Below are 22733 nucleotides of genomic sequence, written 5' to 3' on the forward strand. Positions count from 1 at the left end.
AGTGAAAATATGGAAATTGTTACTCTTGTTTTAATAAAATATAGGTAGTACATTTTATAGTATTAATATAAAATTTCCATCATATTATATGTTAAATATTTAAGCTATGTATGTATCGTTAAAAAAATGATCACATTAATTATTCTTCATTTTCAGATTTGTTTCAGGATCATCGCATAAATAAATAATTGATTCTGTTAAAAATAGTATTACAGTAGAAACTCGATCAACCGTCGCGATGCGTCGGGACCGGGACTATGACGATAAATCGAATAGGCCTTTAACAGAAATTTTACAATAAAAATATTTTACAACGTATGTATTTTCAGAAAAAAGTAATACGCATATATACTACATATTATATATAACAATACTAAACTAAAACTAACAATTTTAAACAAAATAATCTGTTTTTTCTTTTGTGTTTTTTGATGCTCGAGTTTTTTAGCTGCAATATTTCGTATTTTTCTCAGCCGTAGACCGGTTTACTCGTCAGTCACTGATTAAATTTAATTAAAAATAATTCAATTTGTTTGTTCTTGTCGCGTTTATCACATATAATAGGTATTAGAAACATTTTTATACGCTTAATAGTTGCCGCAACAAGGCAATTTCGCCTTATTATCGATGGCGATGACGGATAACAGAGAGTGACGATTAATGAGTTTCTATAGTTACTTATTTTTATATTAGCTTTTATTATTTATACATTTTTTCTATTTCTATTTCAAGTAACACTACAAGATCATATAAAAAATTTTAACATCTAGTCCATTCCAATTAATTGATTTATAACCAACTAGACTTCAAATTTTCTAAAACTTCTTTGAACTTTTACATTGTAAATTCTGAAATATACTGGTAATATAATTATTTATCATTTTATTAATTGTAAACATATTTTGGGTTATAAATCTGTACACCAAAAGTTCCAAAATCATATGAGATAACTCATTACAGAATGGAAATTCTATAAAAAAGGTTAAAGGATCATTTTTTGATTTTTTCAATAGTTTTCTAAGTACTCCTAAGTATCCACAGAATGATCAAGATATTCAGTTCTACATTTTTTTTTACAATACTATATATATACAAAAGTATTTTTATTTTTTATTTTATCTAATAATTCTATAAAATCAGACATCAGTATTTTATTTTGTGTTTAATACCAATCTGCAATTTTAATATAATTTTCTTATGTACACGCATATAAAATGACTTTTAAATAAAGTACACAACTGAGTCACAATTATTAATTATATAATAATAGATAATGGTAATGATAATAAGCATATATATTATATCAGCCTTCATTCAGTGCCATTTTTGAGTTTCAATGATTTATCATTACTTTCGAACTCTAATACCTACATATAATTATCATGTATCAATATGTTCATGGTTTATCGTATATAGTGATTTACACAAAGTTTGAATCATGTCACATTATCTAGTAAGCTCGCTTTCTATAGTTTCATGTACGAGGAAAAAAAAAAATAACAAAACTCGATCCGTGTCTTAGTGGCTTTTTAAATTAGAATTCCTAAATTCATAATTATAATTTTGTTAAGGTTGTTTTGGCATTGATCATCTTTTAAATTATTATAAAATGATTGGCGCACTTATAAATCTTAAGAATATGATTAACAAAATGTATATAAATATAATAGGTACCTATTTAAACATTTTAGTTTAATAATATTTAAGCCATTATTGTACAAAACTACATACAATTAAACTAATAACAATAAAGCTTACAAAAAAATAATATTATTTACTAACAATATGTTAATGATTAGTAGTAACGATCAGTGTTTACTAGTTGAGTCCCATGATATTACAAGTACTACTCTAGTTGGGTCCATACAAAAAAAAATTTCGCTTTTCATTTTTACAGACTTAGGACTCTCAGTTACCTATAAATTAGAACACAGGTATATTTATTTTTTTTAATTTCTAATATATGGCATCAGGGGTGGAACTAGGGGGAAGACGGGAATTCAGTGGCGGACGCAGGGAGGGATTTTGGATGTTCACCCCCCCTCCCAGAAATGAATGGATGATTAATTTCAAACGTAGTTATCCTACCTTATGTACCTTAAAAAAAAAAATGAATTGTTCAAAATACAATTAAAATATACTAGAAAAATGTTTTGTTAAGAAAAGTGAATTTGTAATAATTTGTAATTTTCCAAACGTTCTAAAAGGTATTGGTACTTAAAACTCAAATTTTTGAAATTCCATGATAGCAATACTTCGTAAAAATAATGCGTGTATGTAAGTAATGCTTATTATCAGTAAGTAAAAATAAGTAAATATTCGTAATTGATATAATATTATTTACAATGGTACATTATGATTGACGTGTTTCCCTAAATTTTGTGTTGTATGGTCATGTGATAACAATCGACAATAGTAATAGTATCGACTATAGTCAATAGTAATTTATTTAACGGTAATCAGGCTCGTATTTAGAGGGGACAAGGGTAGGCACATGTCCAGGGGCGGCAAAACATTTTAGCAAAATTAATTTTAGAAATGATCTACCTAATGAAAAAAAAATAAAACAATAAAAAAAAGAAAATAGTATGTTTTATTATGTTATAATTTGTTTAATTTGTTAATTAAAAAAAGTATTAAACGATTTTAATTTATAAGTTATTTTTTAATACTAAAGAATCTGGATTATGGACGAAATAATATGTGTTATATTATTATTATTTTTTTTTTGGGGGGGGGGCTAATAAAATAAGATACCCGGGGGTGCCAAATTTCTAAATACGGGCCTGACGGTAATTATTCTTATTTTTTCAAAACCCCCTCCGAAATTTTTTTCTGCATCCATCCCCGCGGGGATTTATTCCCGAGTATAACATTTTAGAGGTTGTCACTTTTGTAATTATTAACAATTGATTTAATATTTTTAACTTTGTTAAATACTGATTTAGGTCAGTGGCGTATTTGAGGGAGGGGGGGGGGCGATGGGGGCAATTGCCCTCATCAAGAATTTTCAGACCAAGACAATTTTTATATAAGTAATGAGTATTTTATTAAGAAACAAAAATTATGATTTATTTTATAGTTTTACTACATTAGAAAACGTTTCAAATTTTACACTAATTTAAATAACGCAAAAAGGAAAATTTTTTAAAAGTTTAAATTTGTATAACGTTTAAACGCTTAAATTGATTAACGTTTAAATTATTTATAGCGTTAAATGCTCAATTGCTTATAACGTTTATATGTCCCATAACGATAAATAATATATATTATTTTGATTGAAGACCCAGTCCATACTTAATGAAAAATTAGATAAAACACAAGCGACACTTTCAAAACACAGATTGGTATTAAAAAGAAACTACACAAAAGACCATTCTAAGTGGATCCGGCATTAGATTAAAAAAAAAAAATAAAATAAAACACATATTGAGGATTCACCTGATATAAATATTACCAAAAATTTTACTTGTAAATTTTGAGCCTGAATTAAAGAAAAAATTTAAGTCGCCCTCCCTCCCCCCAGAAGTAAGTCTAAGTACGCCCCTGATTTAGGTTAAAATTCAAGTGTGATTGTATATTAATTGTTAGAAAAAAATTCTCAAAGAGTATTTGATTATTGGACTATGTTAGGGCGTAATTTTAACATTTTCCCCGGGGAATAAAATTTCCCTGGGCATAAAAATTCCTAGTTCCATCCCTGTATGGCATACTTGTATAATTATTAATTAACCTGTATAATTATTAATTGATAATTAGAATTCTGTTTTATTGTAAATAAATAAATAAAATGATTAAAAGAATTAAAAATTTACACAATTGGTAAAAATTTAAATTATAGAGCTTTTACAAACTCAAATCTAGTTATGATATACGAGTAATCGATATGATAAATGATTTATATATATATTCGGACGAACTCGTATGTTATTATTTTTATAATAGGACCAATTAGTTGTTTATCTCGGAGCTATTGAAATGGCTCCCTGAATCAGGTAATCGTCATTTTTACATATTTTATTGGCTCCCAAGATTTATGTATTGAGTTTGCTCCCTACACATTTATTTTATAAATCCATTGGTTATCAAAATTGTTTGAAAAAAAAATCAACTCTACATAAAAAATATAAAAGTTGAAAAAGTACGTGACTGTAATATTTTTAGTGACACAGTGCCGATTAGTCTTGAAATTATCGTTAATCCGATAACGCATTAAATGGTCACAACCATAGACGTATTAATAAAACCTATACTAAATAATATTAAAACAGTGCAGGTCATTGAATATTTTTTTATGCATGCATTTTTATTTTTACTATCAATTTTGATGGACTATTTGTATTTTAAATTATTTTAATGTATAGTTGAAGTTATTTTAATTAAAATCACGTACTTTTTGAACTTTTTTATTATGAAAACCACTTGTTGAAAATATATTATCAGGAGCCAATTCAGTTCGCGATTAGATACCTATCCTAATTTTGGGAGCCAATTCAATGGTCACCATCTATTTTTGTCATAAATATTATCTGGGATCCAATTCGGATACGCTCGTATTGATTACATTATGAATGGTACACATCCATTTTTTGTAATATTTTTATAATTAAATTGTATCTACAAATTTCAATCTATACAATCATTAATGGAATTATGTATGGAACATTATAGAAGTGGAAATAAAACGTAAAATATATATGTAATTAAACAGATTTATATAAATATATATTATATATTTATATATTAAATACAAATAATAAAATTAGATTAGTAATTTTATGTTAAATATATATACTTTATATGTATGTATTCATATTATGCCTTATGGCGTTTTAATATGCTATTTAGTAATAATATATATTAATATATATATAATATATAATATTTAATATTCACAATTCATAATTACATAATTCCAAGTTTTAACGAATAAATTAATATTTCACTAAAAATTACTTTTTTAAATTTTCTTTATAAATCTTACATTCTAATTTTATTCATCAAAGATCATCACAAAATATCTAAATTGAAACACATAATACTTCTCGGTGACAGATATTTATTTGTTTTACATTAATTAAAACAAGAATATATATAAAATTATAAAGGTAATAAATAATAATACATAAAACAACTTGCACCTACTATCATGCATGGTATAGATAACATGGAAGTCGGACGATGACTGTTCAATCGGTATATATATATATAATAAGGGCGATAATATAATTTTGATAATTGATTCTAGAATGTTCTGGCGAATATCTATCGCTTGTTATGGGTCGTCGCTATAATTATTTACTTATTTATTTAGTGCAATTGGAATATATTCCTTTTTTTCGTGGCAGCAAAAAAAACCATTAACCTCATCTATTTCAATGTCTCAGTGCCTACGAATACTTAACAAAGCCAATCCAATTAAAAATTACTTCCGCAAAAAAGTAAAAAAAGAAATCTTGGGTGTGGCAAAGGACCCTATTGCCCCTCCCCACAAATACATCACTGATCTATCTAGATATTATACAATTAATTATTCCAATATTATTCTACTACAAGTGTTTAATTGACTTGAAGGACAACATAACGTTACGATTTTACGTGCGATGATTCGCCAAAACGTGTACGAACATATTAATGATATAAAAACGGTTACGCAGAGCTCGTTTATTTATCGGGTTATTCATTGTCCGGAGGTGTGTGATTATTATACGCATGAATGTTTATAATGCCTGCAGATTCGTGTATGTTTCGAGCATTTTAATTATTATTAAATATTAATCTGTATTAATATTATTATTATAGGGTATTAGGTAAGATTATTATTAGATATTAACTGTTATTATGATAAATGGCATATTTTCGGGAGGGAGAGGAGGTTCTCGGGTCTCGACCACCCTAGAAAAATAAAAAGATTGGAGTAATAAATTACTTACTATGAAAGTACAGAGAAAGAGAACATTCATTTATATTACGTGATTGTAATAATTGTATACAAAAAATATACAAATATTAAATATATATATATATATATATATTGTTTTATTATTGTATTATATATATTTTTTATAATATTTGAAAATACGCCACTGATTATTATTGTTGTTATCTTCAAGAGTCGGTCAACCCTCAACCAACCTGATCCGACTTCGTAATACTTATCTATTGGCTATTACGATAAATGCATAGAATTTATATTTGATGGATTCTTCCTTCACAATAAAACGCGGTGGAATTTCTTGGAATCGACACGTCGCGTCGATCAGAAGGCGCCCTCCTCCCGTCGGAGCTTGATTATCGACGGCGGCAACGGTTAAACGGTTGGGAAACGCTAGTGTCGCGCATGCGCTTTGCTCCGTGGCGGCTCAGTATCTCCGTGGCATGACGTTATAATTTGGCAGATCTGCCAACAGCAGTTCGTGGCAACAGTAACCGCATTACAGTATACTCGTGGCCGTCCGCAGACGCTATCGTCCGATTTCTTGTAGATCCGAAAAAGAGTGTTTGAATATCGTATGACCGATCGTTTTTCAACACTCCTGTCGGTCTTTCTTCACGTACCTTTTTGGTTTTTCAATTATTTTGATTTCATCGTATACGTCGTGAATTTAGTCGGTTACATATCGCTCAAATATATTAAACCCCGCGATCATCGTCGTCTTCGTTCATAACAATCCTATTGCAAAATATTTCGCTTCACGAGAATTTTCTAACGAGACTCGTTGGTCCACGTTGCGCACACATCGATTGACTTATCTCAGCGGCAGAATATAAAAAAACGAACTATTATACTCAAACTAATATTTCGAACGGTGGTTTTCGTTTCGGAATTAAACGTGAGTATATTATAATATATAATCTATATAAATATGTACTACCTTTATTTACTGCATAACTATAGACGCTTATATATACGTATAATATAATTATTTAATTATAATAATACAATTATATTGACACGATAGCGTTTCTTGAAAAAAATGATACTGTATAAACCTCTGTTTTAATATTAATTTAAACGGATTGTGTATGAGGTATGTCTTATCACTATAAAATTGTACTAGCATTATGTATTTGTTATTTTATCATATTTACGAGAGTAATTGTTCATTAAAATGTATACATCGTTAATATCTACTTATTGAGTATCTTGAATACTGTAATACATCTTATATTTTGTACCATGTATACATGTACTATAAATCATGATTTAATTTCTTCCCGTTGCCTGTTGGTATATATATTCTTATCTAGAACGATCAACAACGAAAAAAAAAACAGTTTAACTAAATAATATTAATATTCATCAGATTTTAGACAAACATTAAAACGTATGTTACATGAATAACGCTTATAAAGTCTCCATAGCGTTTTTTGTTTATTATACTTATCAAATCAATAATACCGAATTCCATACTGTTCATATTCAACCGGATACGCCTTACCTAAGTATTATGTTTCGTTAAATACTGGTGCAAACAATCATTTGGTATATTTGGTGACAATTAGAATGGTGGTATTTGAATCATAATTTTTTGTCGATATAATATTATCTCAATAGAAGTTAAAATATTGATGATTATAGTTCGATAAAAAATGATTTCAACTGTTATTATGTAAGTAACTAGTTACCTATCGTATTACCAATAATACAGATGTATAATACTAAGACCTTGGTCGTCGTACAGTTTATTAATTTAGCAAAGGGAAGTTTATAGTTGTCATATTCCCTCCCTATTTTTTAAGTACTTGTTGGTAATATAGAGGTCATTCTATAAAAAAACATCTAATGTTTCGAGGTTGTTAACGCTATAGGGCAAACATAAACATGAATGACCTTCCAGTGATTTCGAAGTAAATATAAATATTTATTTATCTTCGCTCTGAAAAATAAATAATAATTTTGTTAAATATTGTACAGCCATGTATACAGTGCTGGATCACCCATTGAGCGAAGTAGGCGCCTGCTTTAGGGCCTTACTCATTTAAGGGGTCCTGTGAAAACGGAAAACTATAAATTTTTTTTAGTTAATAATACGTATAAATTCACTTGCCATTATGACTACAAAAATTACATTTTACAAAAAATAGACTCCAAAGATATTCTCGAAAAATTTACTGTGAAAAAAATTAAGAAGAGTTAATATTTAAAAATTAAATGTTTTTTTTAACTAAGAATTACAATTTATTTTAAGTTTTTTTATAGTTCATTAAGAATCATTAAAAAAAAATAGAAATAATAAAATTATTAATTCATTTTTCTTGCAAATAAAAAAATGTAATAAATATGATTTTATTTATTAATGATACTTGGTAATTCAATAATTAAAATAAATAGCATTAATTATTGGATAGTAGTTTTAAAGATATATGTAAAAAATAATTTTGTAGGACCCAACATTTTAATTGCCCAGGGGCTCACAAATGTTTAATCCGGCACTGCAAGTATACATTTCCAATTATTTATAGTTGATTTAATTTTAATCTTATGTGCCAATAAATAAACTTATCTAAATGCATCAATAAAAATATATTTATTGATATATCTTTATCTAAAATATAATTTGTTTCAAGTCTAGCGACTAGTATTACAATTATATTATATTTATTTTATTATTATACATTATTATATTACGCATGTGACATTTGTATATATTCTTTATCTGCTTAATACTACGAAATTCAAAATATTTCAACCTACACATTCTATGTATAACTCCTCGTAATATGTTTTTTTTTTTTTTTTTTGTTATAATTTATCACTTCTTTGTTGGTCATCTCTGAACATATACTTGATGTATCATTTAATTTTTGGTTTTTGTAATAATTTTAAGAACAGTTACATTAAATGTAACTAAATTTAAATTTAAATTTTAGCATAGGTATTGAGATTAAAAAAAAAAACAAGAATATTGAAATTTTGAATACTGTTAATTTATTAACAACTGTGTAATATGTACACACGTGCATCGTGTGTAGCTATCACATTAATTTCATTGTCATATTGCTAAACAGAACTAACCTAGACAGCAGTTACACCATAAGAAATTTCATCAGTTAATCGAATTTATTCTCAACAGATCAAAGAATGTTAAAATATGATGCCTGTAATTTGTACAGCTACCAGCAAACATTTAATTTCAATCAACCAATGTTTAATGTATTGTAATGCGTGTATTGAATAATTGTAATAAATATAATTTATTAGTATACTAAAGTAACTTGATGCTATTTAATATGTAGATCGTGTTATAGAATTAATTAAGAAAATTAATTTAAAAAATTAATTTTTTTTTTTTGAGCATTCTTGAAATATTTATATTTATCAAGGACAAAATAATGAAATCATAGTAGTGAAAATATCTTTCGTTAATAATATTACCGTGTCCACGTATTGATGGATCGTATAGAATGAATACACTTTAACAATATTATATTTACACTGTTCAAACAAACATGCTACATGTAATGAAACATTGACATTGATTTCATAAACTATCGAAGAATGTTTTTTACCTAATGTCACTTCAAACATCAGTAATACTCATCAAATATGACGTTACCTTTGAAGAATTCACTTTTCTAAGTTAGTTGTATTGAGTTCAGTATTTACCTAACAATGTGTATCTTATGAGCAATCTATTAAGTTTGATTTTAAATTGTACTCGTAAAACCGTGTCATCAGAAGTTTTCTTTTGAAATAATGAAAATGCATTACATTTATAAATCTCATATAGGAAATATTTACAACACATACAATAGATAACAATGAATAATTTCGTTTAATATTTTCATGTACGATTGTAAATTAAATTATATTATAAAAAAAAATTATTGTACTGTAGAACCCCTCTCGTCCGCCACTGCGTTTGATCCGACCATATCGATATGAATATAGATTTTCCAATTTATAGTATGTGGCTAGATATATTTATAAAATTAATTGTCCGTTTAATATTTTCTATTTTTTATTTATTTCATTATTTAATTACTTATTTAATTTAATATATGTATGTAAATAAAAATAATATTTAAAATAATTTAATAAATAAATTTGGTAACATTTTGTCTTAAAATGTTTTTTTATATTCTGATAATCCAACCTTTTTCGCGTTCTCACCACACCCCAAGTCACGAAGGTGACGGATTAGAGGGGTTCTACTGTAAATAAATAATATTTAAACTTAATTATATATTGGAAAGCAATAATTCCTTATTTTATTCTCAATTTACTTAAAAGTATTCAAATAATTGTTGATATAATTGACACTAATATATTATGAAATAAACGAAAATGTTCTGAAAAATAAAATTTCATTTGACGTACATTAAAAGGTCGTCAATCTAATGGTATTTGTCGATGAAATCATGTAGTTTGTATAAATATTCTATGATAATATTGCTATGTATTTAGAAGGTTATAGTCCTGAAGGCCATAACTCCCGGATATGGGTATTCCACAGAACAAGATTGAAAATTGCGTACTAACTTTAATACACTTAAAATTCTTACCACGTTTATAAAAAAAACCAGATATTTAGTTTAATAACAGTATTAAGATGAGTATAACGACATAAACCAGAAATCATAAGGAAATATCGAACAAACGAGTTTTTAGCAGAATAAAGTGTTAATCATTTATATGTATGGGTACACGTAAATTCCGTCCGGAAAAACCAAAGAATATTTTTTTTTCAAAATCTCCAAAATGAGCCATGTTTTCTACATAATAAATAGGTATTTCATTATTTTTATATTTTCTAATTATATTTTCCACGAATATATAACTATTTTTATTTTTTATTTTGAATTTCTGTATTTATATGGTTCATTTATACTATTTATTTTTATGTCATTTTCCAATTGAATTTGCTTAAATTTGTCTAAAAATATACAAATATAAGGATGTTTAAAATTAAAATTTATTTTTGTACCTTTATATTTTTCTGGGAGGAAATTACAATCACCCATATGTATTAACCGGAGGTGTTGAGTTGCGGCCCTATCCCTAAATTGAGTACGAGTTGTATGGCCCGTGCTTATGAATCAGACATACGATTTGCGGCCCGGGCTTATGAGATAGACGTAGGAATTATAGCCACATTTTATTAACACCACTAGGAGATTGGTTGAGTCGTCTCCCAAAAATTTATTTTTGTTATTTTTTATTATTATTTATTATATGTTTTACTGATGAATAGGTAAAATGTTCATTTAACGAGTTCGAATCTTTTCATTATAATTTACATTATAATAACATAGTAATTGCAACAATATATCAGACAATGTTTCTATATTATGGTCTAACAATGTTTTCCTTGTTAGGCTTTTCACTACGCAAAGTTGGAATTAAGTTTATACGGAATTTGTTTTCTTTTAAAACTGCATATTGTTTTTACTTAACTATTTTCTGAGACTACTAATTTTTGAACGAAAAATTCAATTTATAATAGATTTATACGATGTATCTTAAAGAACGTGCTATTTTGGTAAAATTGTTAGTTTCATTGTTACACTTAAATAAATTTAAAAAATATTAACTATGTTTGATATATTTTAATTTTTCAGTAATATAAGGTAAAAACTTCTTATAATTTTAAAAATATTACACATTGTAAACTGCGTTGTAACCTGGTGTAATACCACAGAAGAGATGATAATCGCATTATAGGTACACCTTAGCAATACAAAATATCTACAATAAAATCGACCTTGTTACATTAGTATAATTTTTTTATAAACAACACCCAGGGTAAAACCCAATAACAATAATACAATTTTCGAATTTCAAGAAAACACATGCTTTGATTTTATTGTTGATCATCGGCCATCTAATGTATTTTCAAGGTTGACTTAAAAAATCATGATTAAAGTATAAATTTTTATTTTCTCGTGTTTTTTCCTCTGTCGCATGTTCTTAAATATTTAACTCAAATTCTAAGAAATTTATTTTAAGTAATTTCAACGCCAAGTTATACAATAAATCAAACACTTATTGACGTTTTTTCTCACTTGTTAAATTTTTCATTTAACAAAACGAAAACAACCGTAGCATTCCCATTTACTTTTAGAAATGAGGAAACGTTAGAGTGTTATTATTGTTGAGTTGGTTTGTATACTATGCTCTAAGGTATGTTATAAAAAAGTTGACAAGGTCGTAAATAATTAAAACAATTATAGTTGCTTCAGGAAATGAAATGTCATCAAACAAATTTCCTAGTTTTATTAAAAATGTATAAAACATTTAAAAATAAAAATATTAAGTACATTCATGTCCATACTGGTAATTTAAAATTTAACGATCATTTATTTATAAGCATAAACATTTTTACTTGTGACAAGTTTTATTATATTACTTATTGAATTAAATATTCGTTGTGCATACAATTAATAAAACATTATAAATTGTAAACTATGTAAAGAATATGTAATTAAATGTATTTAATTAGGATTATCTCAACGACAACCCGAAATGCGAATAGAACTAATTAAAAATGAAATGTCGTAATTTAAATAATTCTTGAGAACATGAAACAATTTGAGACTCAAATATTTATGTTTTGTAAGGTCGAGATTATTAATATTTTTTATAACTCACGATAAATTCTAATTGTTAGCGATTTGATACAATAAATATTATTTCAATACTTAATTTACTATCTTACACCAGACAATTATAAATTTTTACGAAAGAATTTTATAATATTTTAATGTTTTTGAAAACTTCGAATGACTTTTTTTTAACCAATTTACCTTGAAATTATTCAGTCTATGTTTTTTAAGTAGGTAGTTGATTTCATTTTCACTTGCAAATTATAATTATTTATTATACTGTCATATCGGCTGTCTTATTTGAATGCACTTCATTTTTTATAAAAGATAATATTGAAAAAGTTTCGTCATTATATTTTTACATGTTAACATAAAATTAATGAATTAAATGTTGATTTATACTAAAAAATTTCGATTTTAACGAAAATAATAAATTCTTCAAATCAATTTTCATATAATACAAATTTAAACTATATTAATTCTACAAATGTGTCGAAGAATTTAAATGTTGTAGTGGTTTTATAATAAAATAATACGAAGGTCATACAGACTAGTTTATCAGGATTATGCTTTCCGGTTTAAATGGTAAGGATAAAATGTACACACATTAATAGTAATTACTTATGCACTTTAGTTTCTTGTTTCAAATATTTATGATTTATAATATAATGTATTAGGTATATGTGTATATTAATGTGTAATCTAAATTACAATACTTTGAAGAACGCTTACAAATAGTTGTCATATACTGGAATCTCTTCAAAGCATTCGATTGTGTTAATCACTAAATATTAGTAAACATACTTGAAGCAAGTGGCTTCAGTGAACCATTTTTATCTTGATTCAATTCCTTTTTAATTGATTGATATTAAAAGTGTGTGGAATTAAGTTTTTTTTGTTTCCTTATCCCATCTGGAGTGGCTATCACCATTGTTATTTTCCTTGTTTATTTATAGTATAGGTCGTATTCTAAATTATTGTAAGGTTCTCTGTTTTGCGGGTGGACGATATAAAAATACGAGTATATCTGAAAATCAGTTCTTCTTGTGATTGTCATAAAAAGTGAGATGATTAAAATATTCTTAAAGTATGGTTCATGTCTATGGACTTGTCCCTCAATATTAATAAATATAATATAATGGCATTCGCAAGATATGCCTCTCCCGTGTGTTTTCCTGACGTATAATTTAAGTTGATGTATCTTATCTCGGATTTATGATGAAACTAATTATCTTGGTTTTGAACTAAAAAGTTTCTTAAGCTTAAGACACATATTAACACTAAATGCTGTACAAAAAAAAAAAAAAAAACTTTAGGTTTTATAATGAGACTTTCAAAAGAGTTTCAGTCTCAAAAATCAATTAAAACATTGTACCTACTGTGATATGGTACACCCAATTTTAGAATATAACTCCATGATCTGAAATCCTCATAACTTGGGAAACTCTAATAAACTGAAAAGGGCCCAGCGTAAGTTTCTTAGTTTTTCTGGATACACCGTAAGGTATCCTCACACAGAACACGACTACTCACCTGTTGCAAGCAAGCTTAAACTTCCCCATTGGCCGATCGCCGTCATAATGCTAACCTGAAATATATTAATGGATTACTGAGTTATTGTCTAATGCGATTTACTCAGTAACTCTTTTATCACTTATTAATTTTAAAGTACTTCTTCACCAAACCCGTTTAAACATTCCATTTCATATTCATACACCCATAAATTATTTGTTCAACGAACCTATTTGTAGATTGTTCTGTACAGCTAATTTGGATCTCCCCCCTTTAATATAGTTATATATTAATACTGTTGTGTCCTATTTTTAAGTTTTAATTATTACTGTGAATATTAATAGTAGTAATTTTGTACGAATTAATTGTAATTATGTTTACAAATTATGTCTACTAAAAAAGGGTGCGCCTGTATAACAATAATATAATAAAATAAAATAATACAACATTGACAAATGCCAAATTGTTATACAATCTATATACGAGTACAAATAAGAAATATTTTCTACAGTCTTAAAGTACCTGGACTTTATTTTTAATAATTACATAAATTAAGTTACCTATTATTTAAAGATATTTATTTTTTAATATATTAATTTATCTCATATCTTATAGAGAGGTAGAAAAAAATGGAAATTTAAAAAATGTAAAAATGTGTTAAAAAAATTATATAATATATGAGTATATTTTAAGTAAATATTTCGTAAAACGTAAATTTATATTTGAAGATTATAATATATGAATTAATATTTAAATGTGTTTTGTGTATAATACATATTTATTTAAAAATTAAAACTATGAACTAAAAGAAAACATATTAGGTATTTTTATTTTTATTGGAATACGTACAATCTGTAAATTTATTTTTACAATGAGCATGTTTGCTTTAATTGTATAATGACATGAAAAATGTGATTAAAGTAATTACCCAGTAGTAACACTTTGACTTGGTTTTTATTTATTTTATTTTGCTATATATTTTAGGTAGAGTCCCGACACCAGTTTCTTTTTAGCCTTCTCGATGGGTTTCCTGGATTGGTATTTGAATTTAGGGCTAGTATTAGGGGATTTGGATGGTTTGCAAGGCGTGCACGAAAGAGTTTGTATAATGAAGTGGCTGTTTCAGTAATTGTTGGTACGTTTAAATCTTTATGTAATGTATTTTGTGACATAGAAGGGAGCTTTATTAATGATTTGTAATGTAGTGGATTGGAATGATTCTATTTTATAAATATTTGATTTTTTAGTGACGCCCCATAGTTGAATCCCGTAGGAGCAAATTAGTTTTAGGAGAGATTTATACAATAGAAGTTTATTTTTTAAGGAGAATTTGGAGCTTTTTTCTTTTAGGGGGTAGAGAGCTTTTCACCTAATGTTCAACAACTGCCCTTTTTGTTTGACATGTTTTGCCCAGGTTAGGCGTTTATCAAGTGTCAATCTTAAATAACGGACATTGAAATCTGGTGGTATAAATTGGTTAAAAAGTAAGATAGGGGGGATGAAGCCTTTTTTTAGGGTAAAAGTTATATGGGAATTATTTTCATTGTTAACCTTAATTTTCCACTTTGAGTACCATAGACCTAGGTCTTTGAGATGATTTTGTAGAAATAGACCGGCACTATATGAATCTTTATGAGAAGTGAAGAAGATTTTATCATCTGCAAATTCGGCTACGGATGTGTGGATGGGTGTTGGTTGATTTGGTGCATATATATTGTACAATATTGGGGATGAGATGGCACTTTGGGGGACTCCAGCTAAAATAAGTGATAAGTGGAAGAATTCAGAGCTTACTTTGGTGACGAAATGGCGGTTTTCTAAGTATGATTTAAAAAATAAGAAGTAAGGAGGTGGTAGAAGTGTTTTTAATTTAAATAGAAGACCGGTATGCCAAACTTTGTCAAAAGCTTGAGCAATATCCACTAGGACAGCAGAACAGTAAGGTTTGTTTTCAAATGAATATGCTATGACGTTGGTTAGACGGTGTGCTTGATGGATTGTGGAATGTTTATTTTGAAACCCAAACTGAGTGTTGGCTATTACTTTTTTGTCATTTATGATTTTGGATATATGTTGAAGTATTAATTTTTTGCCGAGTTTCACAAAGAATGGTAGAAGGCTTATAGGACGATAGGACAATGGGATGTCGGGAGGTTTTACCCGGTTTCGGAATTAGGTTTATAACTGATACTTTCTAGTGAAGAAGGAAATAGGAGAGTCTTAGGATAGAATTAAGTATGTGATTGAGATGTATTAGTGCTTTATTTGATAGTTGTCGTGCCATTTCAGAGGTGATTAAGTCTAGACCGGTTGATTTTTTGAGGGAGAAAGATTTTATAAGGTGTTTGATTTCACCTAAAGTGAATGGTTAGGGGCAAGGTATAGCTGAAGTGGAGATGTAAGTGAGCTTTCTATGTGATCGGAGAAATTTTGATTGCCAATATTTTGATGTGGTTGGAAAACATCCGAGAGATGAGATCGAAAGGTTTCTGCTTTTTCCAGATTAGATTTACACCAATTTCCATTAATATTTTTTAGTGGGTATTGTGGAGATCTTTTCTTAAGGCAAATTCATGTGGCTCTCCAAAGGGAGCCGTCCTTTGTGGTGAGTGACGATATCCAGTCGTTGAAGAAATCGTTCCTAAGTTTGTTTAAGGTGTGTTTAAGAAAAAAGGTGAGATTGTTGTAAATATTTTTGTCAGAAGGAAGTCTAGTGTGTTGCTATCGAGCCCTAGCACGACGTTTTTGCGTGATTAGCTCACGAATGTTAGCGGGAACTGTTAGGGAGTTTGTTTGACGTTTGGAAGGCACAAATAATGATTTCCATGCTGCTGTTTGAATGATATCGGAGAATTTTCGGACAACGTCATCGATGTCGTTAAGGTCTTTAAACGGGTGTTTAGATTTATGTTCTGGTCGATACTTTCACGAAAATGGTCCCAGTTCATAATGCCGTTTGTAAGACTTGCTCTGTCAAATCAGAAAGTAGGTTGAGTGTTAAGAGACAAGAAGACTGGGGAGTAATCTGAACATTGGTCAAGAAGATTTTTTATCAAGTGGTCTAAGTTGGTTGGAATTTTTGTAATAAATATATCTAATATGTCAGGTCGTTTACGTGGTGATGTTGGCCAGTAGGTTGGATTTGGGGGGGGGCAAGGATAGTATATTGTTTTTCATTTATTACTTGTAGTAAGGAGTGTTTTGGGTTTGTCGAGTGACAGCCCCAAATTTGATTTTTTGCATTCAGGTCGTCACCTACAATGAAATTTTGATTTAGAGAGTTGAAGAAGGCATTGTATTGGATGGTGAGATTTTATATTTAGGAGGACAATACATAGCTGTTATAGATATTGGTAATTGTTTAAGTTTAATGTTTATTATTGCTGCTTGGATCTAGTTTTCATTTACTGTAGGACATGGAGTAAATTTAAGTGATGATTTAATAATGATCGTGGTACTTGCATGAGAAATGTTGTCAGGGTGGTTAGAGGGAAATATACTATATCCAGGGATTGAAAATTTTGTATTAGGAGTAAAATGTGTCTCAGATATCAGAGCGATGTCAATTCATTTTTCAGTTAAGGTTGTAATAAGTTCTTTTTTGTGGTTGGTTAGACTATTTTCGTTCCATAAGAGGATGGTTAATGACTGTGCTGTAAAAGATTTATTTATCATTTTGAGCGAGAAGACGGTTGAGCACTGAAGTGAAAAGAGATAAAAGGGGATTTATTATTGCTTTAAAATAGTTTAAAAAGTTTGCCAATGAGTTTTCGTTAGTTTGATTTGTTGAAATTGGATTTTGATTAGATGCTGCTTAAGCATAAGAACTAGGGAAAAGGTTTGTTTTGAGTGGTTGCTCCTGGGTAACTTTACAATAGTTATTATTTACATTGTTTATATGACTATCGTTCTTGTTAAAATTATTATTGTTCATATTATTTGTATGACTATCGTTGTTCTTATTAATATTATTATTGTTTAGATAAGTACAATGTTTTTTTGAGGGGGGCTTACGGAAGTTTTGAAGTTCCTTGTAGACTTGGCAGCCTTTATAATTTGAAGGGTGGTCACCTTTGCAGAGAGCACATTTGGCGGGCAAAGTGTTGGGTTTACTGCAAGTGGTGGATGGGTAGTTTTCTCCACAGCGGACGCATCTTGGTGTGTATGAGCAAAATTTTTTTGAGTGGCCGTAGTCTTGGCAGTTAAGACACTGTAAAATGTCTTTGCGTTTATGTGGTTCTTCTACTTTAATTTTTGTATTGAGCAATGATGTCAGGGATTCATGTGTATTTGTCACAGAGAGATTACGTTTTGAAGTTTTCTTTTGCTTTTGCGTAACATAATTAACGTCATTAAAGATAATAATTTCATTTCAATTGATGAATTAAATACATCGCTTGCTGTACTTAATGTGCGAGTTTCACGCAAATTATTTTGAGTGTTCGATGACCCAGATATCGATTTTTTTGATTTAGTGTTGGAGTTAGTTGATTGTTGTTGTTTCATTTTGTTATCTGTATTGATTGCGTTGCTGACTAAGGCTATGGTTACTATGTATGCAAATTCTGACGAAAATGTGTTCTGACGAGTACGTCCGAAACCCTCGTCAGAACATAAGATGGTTACACTGTGAGGGTTTTCTGATATTCTGACAGTACGTTTCTGCCACCCAGCAAAAATGAACGAACTTGATGAATTTATGTTCTTGAAATTCCGTTATGAAGTTATCATTGTTAAATGGTGGAAAAACAGAGCAAGTTAACCAGTTATTTTCTAGAAGAGACGAAAAAATATCTCTGTTGTAGTCATTTTTTTTCTCATGTTCCACAGACACCTGTTCTCGTATACGAGACTGATTAATTTATCGGAATCCATGATTCAAATAAATTAATATATTAACATATTGTATAATAATTGTAAAATATCAAATTTGCTAATCTCAATCACGTCGAAATAGACGCAGTTCGCACGAAAAAATCAAACTTGTTTGAACGCTCAACTGTTTCTGACGATATCGTCACTGCCAATGTAAACACTCTCATTGGAAAACACGTGTTTGTTTGAACGAATTGGTCAGAACTCGTCAAAACACATTTTCGTCAGAATTCGCATCTATAATAATCATAGCCTAATTACCGCGCGCCGGCTTATAACCGTTCTAGTGGTGTGCACTTTTTCTTAATTAGCAGTTTATTAATTAATTATTAAGACTTTATTTAAATAAGTGTAAGATTTTTGGTTTTTTTTTTTTTTTTTATTGTAATATATTAGCACTAGATGTGTTTTTTTTCCTGCATACGACAGTATAAAAATTGAAAAAAAATTGAACCATTAATAATAGATATATGTTATAACATAAAGCAGACATATTACAGACGTTGTTGCGGACGACGTTCGCGACGAGACTTACATTAGATATAACTTAAAATTAAGAAAAAATAATTAGTAATATTTGACTGCTTTTTGTAACAAGGCAGCACGTATGTCAGGGGTGTCATTTCAATTTTTGAAAGGGTGGGGCAAGTGTTTAAATTTGCTGACTTCATAATATTTAAAAAATGTTGGTTATCTATATATTTAAATATTTAATATTTATGAACCATAGAATATCAATAAAATATTTTTTTGGAACAAAACATGTAAGGATTATTAATGAATAATGATGTCATGATGATAAATAAAGAACATGAAACGTTTCAATTTACCCAAATAAATAATAACATTAAAGATAGTAAAACATTAATTAATTTACTTATCCTATAGGCTGTAAGTTACCTATCAATAGGTTTAATAGAATAATAATAATAAATCTAATTAAATAAATACTTACAATTTTATTATTTGTATATTTAATACTATACAGAACTTATTTATACAAACATAAAATTGTATCTCAAATATAATGTTCTGTAGTTTGAGGTGAATATTAACGATTTTAACAATTTTTTATAAATTATGAGCTTAATTTTTATGGTATATATATCAAGAAAACGGTTTTATAAAAATCACATACATAGAAATAAATAATATACCAAAAATAAAGTGTTTCCCAACTTTTAATAAACCGTAAACGTGTATTTAAAAGAGAATATTATCTGATTTCTGAGTACAAAATATTAAATAAAAATGTACTTACTATTTACTGATTTTTAGCATTTGATCATCGGACAAAGAATTGCCGAGTTTTTAAAATTTCTTAAAGTGGAGCATTTTTCATATTCTGCTCCCGTCTCTAAATGATGCCCTTGACGTAAGTGCTCTCTAAGTTTAGAACATTCTTGTGTAACTTCGTTTTACTTTTGTAATTTTTCTAAATATGAGATTGAGGTTTAAATTATTTTAAAAAAAATTAACGAAAATTGTCCCGTTTCAATTTTCTTAAAGAGGGCAATTTCATATATTATTTGAACTGTTAATATTGGAATTTTCTGTAATAAGGAGGATTCCGTCTAATAGAGGACCCATTATAGAGAGATTTTACTGTATATTATTTATAAGCTTACTATAGTTGTTCCACTGAATATAAAACTAAAGCTATATCTATATATTTTTTCATGTTTGTTTCAGAAGAAAATCCTAAGAACAATATGTCATTGACTAGTGTACATTCCATAAACAATCAAAACCTGAGGACCATCAACGACAAAATGTTCGATAATATGGATCTAGTCGGTGATATCGAACCAGCAGTTACTCTTGAAGAGCTTAAAGAAGTTTTTAAGTATTGTTTCCGGTTTGTAAAATTATAATTTTCTGGCTCAATTATTAATTAAATGTGAACTAATTATTTATTATATATATTTTTTTTAATTGGCATAATGAGTATAATATAATAAATAGCATATAATATAATATTTGTATAATTCGCATACGCGGAAGTATGGAGGAGGAATCTTTTAATAGCTTGACCTTTTAAAAATTGCTCGTATTCCTATTCAAAGTGAATTAATAATATAACTATAAATAATAGTACAGTGGTATTTATTAATGACAACAATAACATATTGATATATATTAAGTCGGGCTTAAAATCGGTAACCGGTTTGTAACGAAAACCGGTAAAAAGCGTAAATTTGAGAACCGAAAACCGGTAACCGCTTTTAGTTTTGGAATGCTGGAAGCGGTTATTGGTTATCGATAATCAAGGTAAATATCTAAATATTAACATCAAAGCGATTACCTCGTATTTTCAATCCCGTTTTTATAACCAAAACCTACTCCCAACCAAAATAATTAACTGTTTTTTCGCAGTATTAATACTTGAATTATGTCATGATTACATTATACTATTATAGTTTATAGAATTTAATTTTCCAGCTATTTTCAAAGAATTTTTATAATTAATTAGCCCCAAATAGCAATTAATGGCCGCGAGTATTACTTATCTGTTGTGAGTATTATATACGAGTATATAACCATCATATAACTGATTATCAAAAAACCTTATTATCGGCTTTTGAACAATTAACGGTTATTATAGTTTTTGAAATAACCTTAAAGAAACGGTTACCGATTACCATAATATCAAAATTAAACGATAACCGGTTACCGGTTTTAAAAAATGTTCGGCTCCTACCGGAGTCGATTACCTACTTTTTAGGAACGGTTTTAAGTCCTGATAATAAGGAATAAAAATAATTTACTTAAAAAATCGTTGCTATATAATTGAAAAATTGTACTCAATTACAGTTCATAGAAAAAACTGGTTTTTAGTTTCATTATAATTTTTTTAAATTTTTTTTTAAACTTCATTATTTATTAATTATTAATATATTTACATGGCTATAAAAATATTAGTGTTAAAAGGTATAAAGCAATTTTTATAATTTTTAACAAACGGCTGATAAATTATCATAAATTTGATTGTATAGTTGTGGAGTCAACTGGGAGCAACATCACGTATCACTTGATTGTTTTGAATGCGGGGGATACTCCCTCGAGAGGCCTTGTCCTATATGTGATGGTCACTGTCGTAATATTTGGAAACGTGATCTTGAAGAAGTAAGTTGATGGGAAAATATCTTTGAATATTGTATTTTATTTATTGTGATGTAATTTTATTTTAGTCGCATAGAAGTGGTGAGGCAAGCTGGATTGGAGAATGTTCTTCAAAATGTGAAGAAATGGGACGTGATGTCAATCAAATATGCAACAGGCTCGAGAAAGTCAAAGCCACCTTCTGAACTCGCGAGAGATAAAAAAACTGAAATATTACTGAGTATTATTACAAACTTGGTATACATGTGTCGGTATTCTATTAATTTTAACTTTGTCAAAAGTTTACTGCATAATTTCCTCGTGGTGAACTTGTTTTTGGAATGATACGAATTCTCAAAATGATTTTTCTATGTAAATAATAGTTTGATATTTATTTTCTATGAAAATTGTATAACGAAGCAGTGTAAATTATTTACTTTCAATAATTTGTGACAGAAATTTTGGATAATACCTAGAACTGCAGTGAATATTTTAATATTTATTTTGATAAATGTATACGTTTTTATTTTCTATTTATAAAAATATATACCTCCTTTGTCCTTTACCTACCTTTTACATTTTAGTACTAGCAAATTGTAGAACAAATAAACATTATGATACCGATAGTCTGCAGTATATTCAGTGCCGGATTACCCATTAGGCAGAAGACGCCCCCCTTAGGGCCTCGCTCATTT

The 22733-nt window shown here is 28.1% G+C and overlaps 1 protein-coding gene across 3 annotated transcripts; it reads left to right on the forward strand.

The window, feature by feature from the left end:
- The first annotated feature begins 6386 nt into the window (after window positions 1-6386).
- Window positions 6387-22415, forward strand: LOC112687031 (protein pinocchio). 3 transcript variants are annotated; one of them, XM_025559553.1, is made up of 5 exons: window positions 6387-6833; window positions 15046-15196; window positions 20629-20794; window positions 21933-22062; window positions 22128-22415. In XM_025559553.1, the coding sequence occupies exons 3-5, from the start codon at window positions 20649-20651 to the stop codon at window positions 22242-22244; spliced, it is 393 nt and encodes a 130-aa protein (XP_025415338.1). In that variant the 5' UTR covers window positions 6387-6833; window positions 15046-15196; window positions 20629-20648; the 3' UTR covers window positions 22245-22415. The 3 variants fall into 3 exon arrangements, with proteins under 3 accessions (XP_025415338.1, XP_025415337.1, XP_025415336.1); XM_025559552.1 differs by lacking the exon at window positions 15046-15196 and having other exon boundaries at window positions 20632-20794; XM_025559551.1 differs by lacking the exon at window positions 15046-15196 and having other exon boundaries at window positions 6389-6833.
- The last annotated feature ends 318 nt before the right edge of the window (window positions 22416-22733 follow it).

Source organism: Sipha flava, unplaced genomic scaffold, assembly GCF_003268045.1.
Source record: "Sipha flava isolate LNK unplaced genomic scaffold, YSA_version1 32_pilon_pilon, whole genome shotgun sequence".
Classification (NCBI taxonomy): Eukaryota; Metazoa; Arthropoda; class Insecta; order Hemiptera; family Aphididae; genus Sipha; species Sipha flava.

Bases quoted from the DNA above. Each gene is read 5' to 3' on its own strand.
- LOC112687031 (XM_025559553.1), top strand. From the start codon at position 20,649: ATGTCATTGACTAGTGTACATTCCATAAACAATCAAAACCTGAGGACC. The intron at 20,795-21,932 runs GTTTGTAAAATT...TTGATTGTATAG, and splicing joins GTTTTTAAGTATTGTTTCCG to TTGTGGAGTCAACTGGGAGC. The intron at 22,063-22,127 runs GTAAGTTGATGG...ATTTTATTTTAG, and splicing joins GGAAACGTGATCTTGAAGAA to TCGCATAGAAGTGGTGAGGC.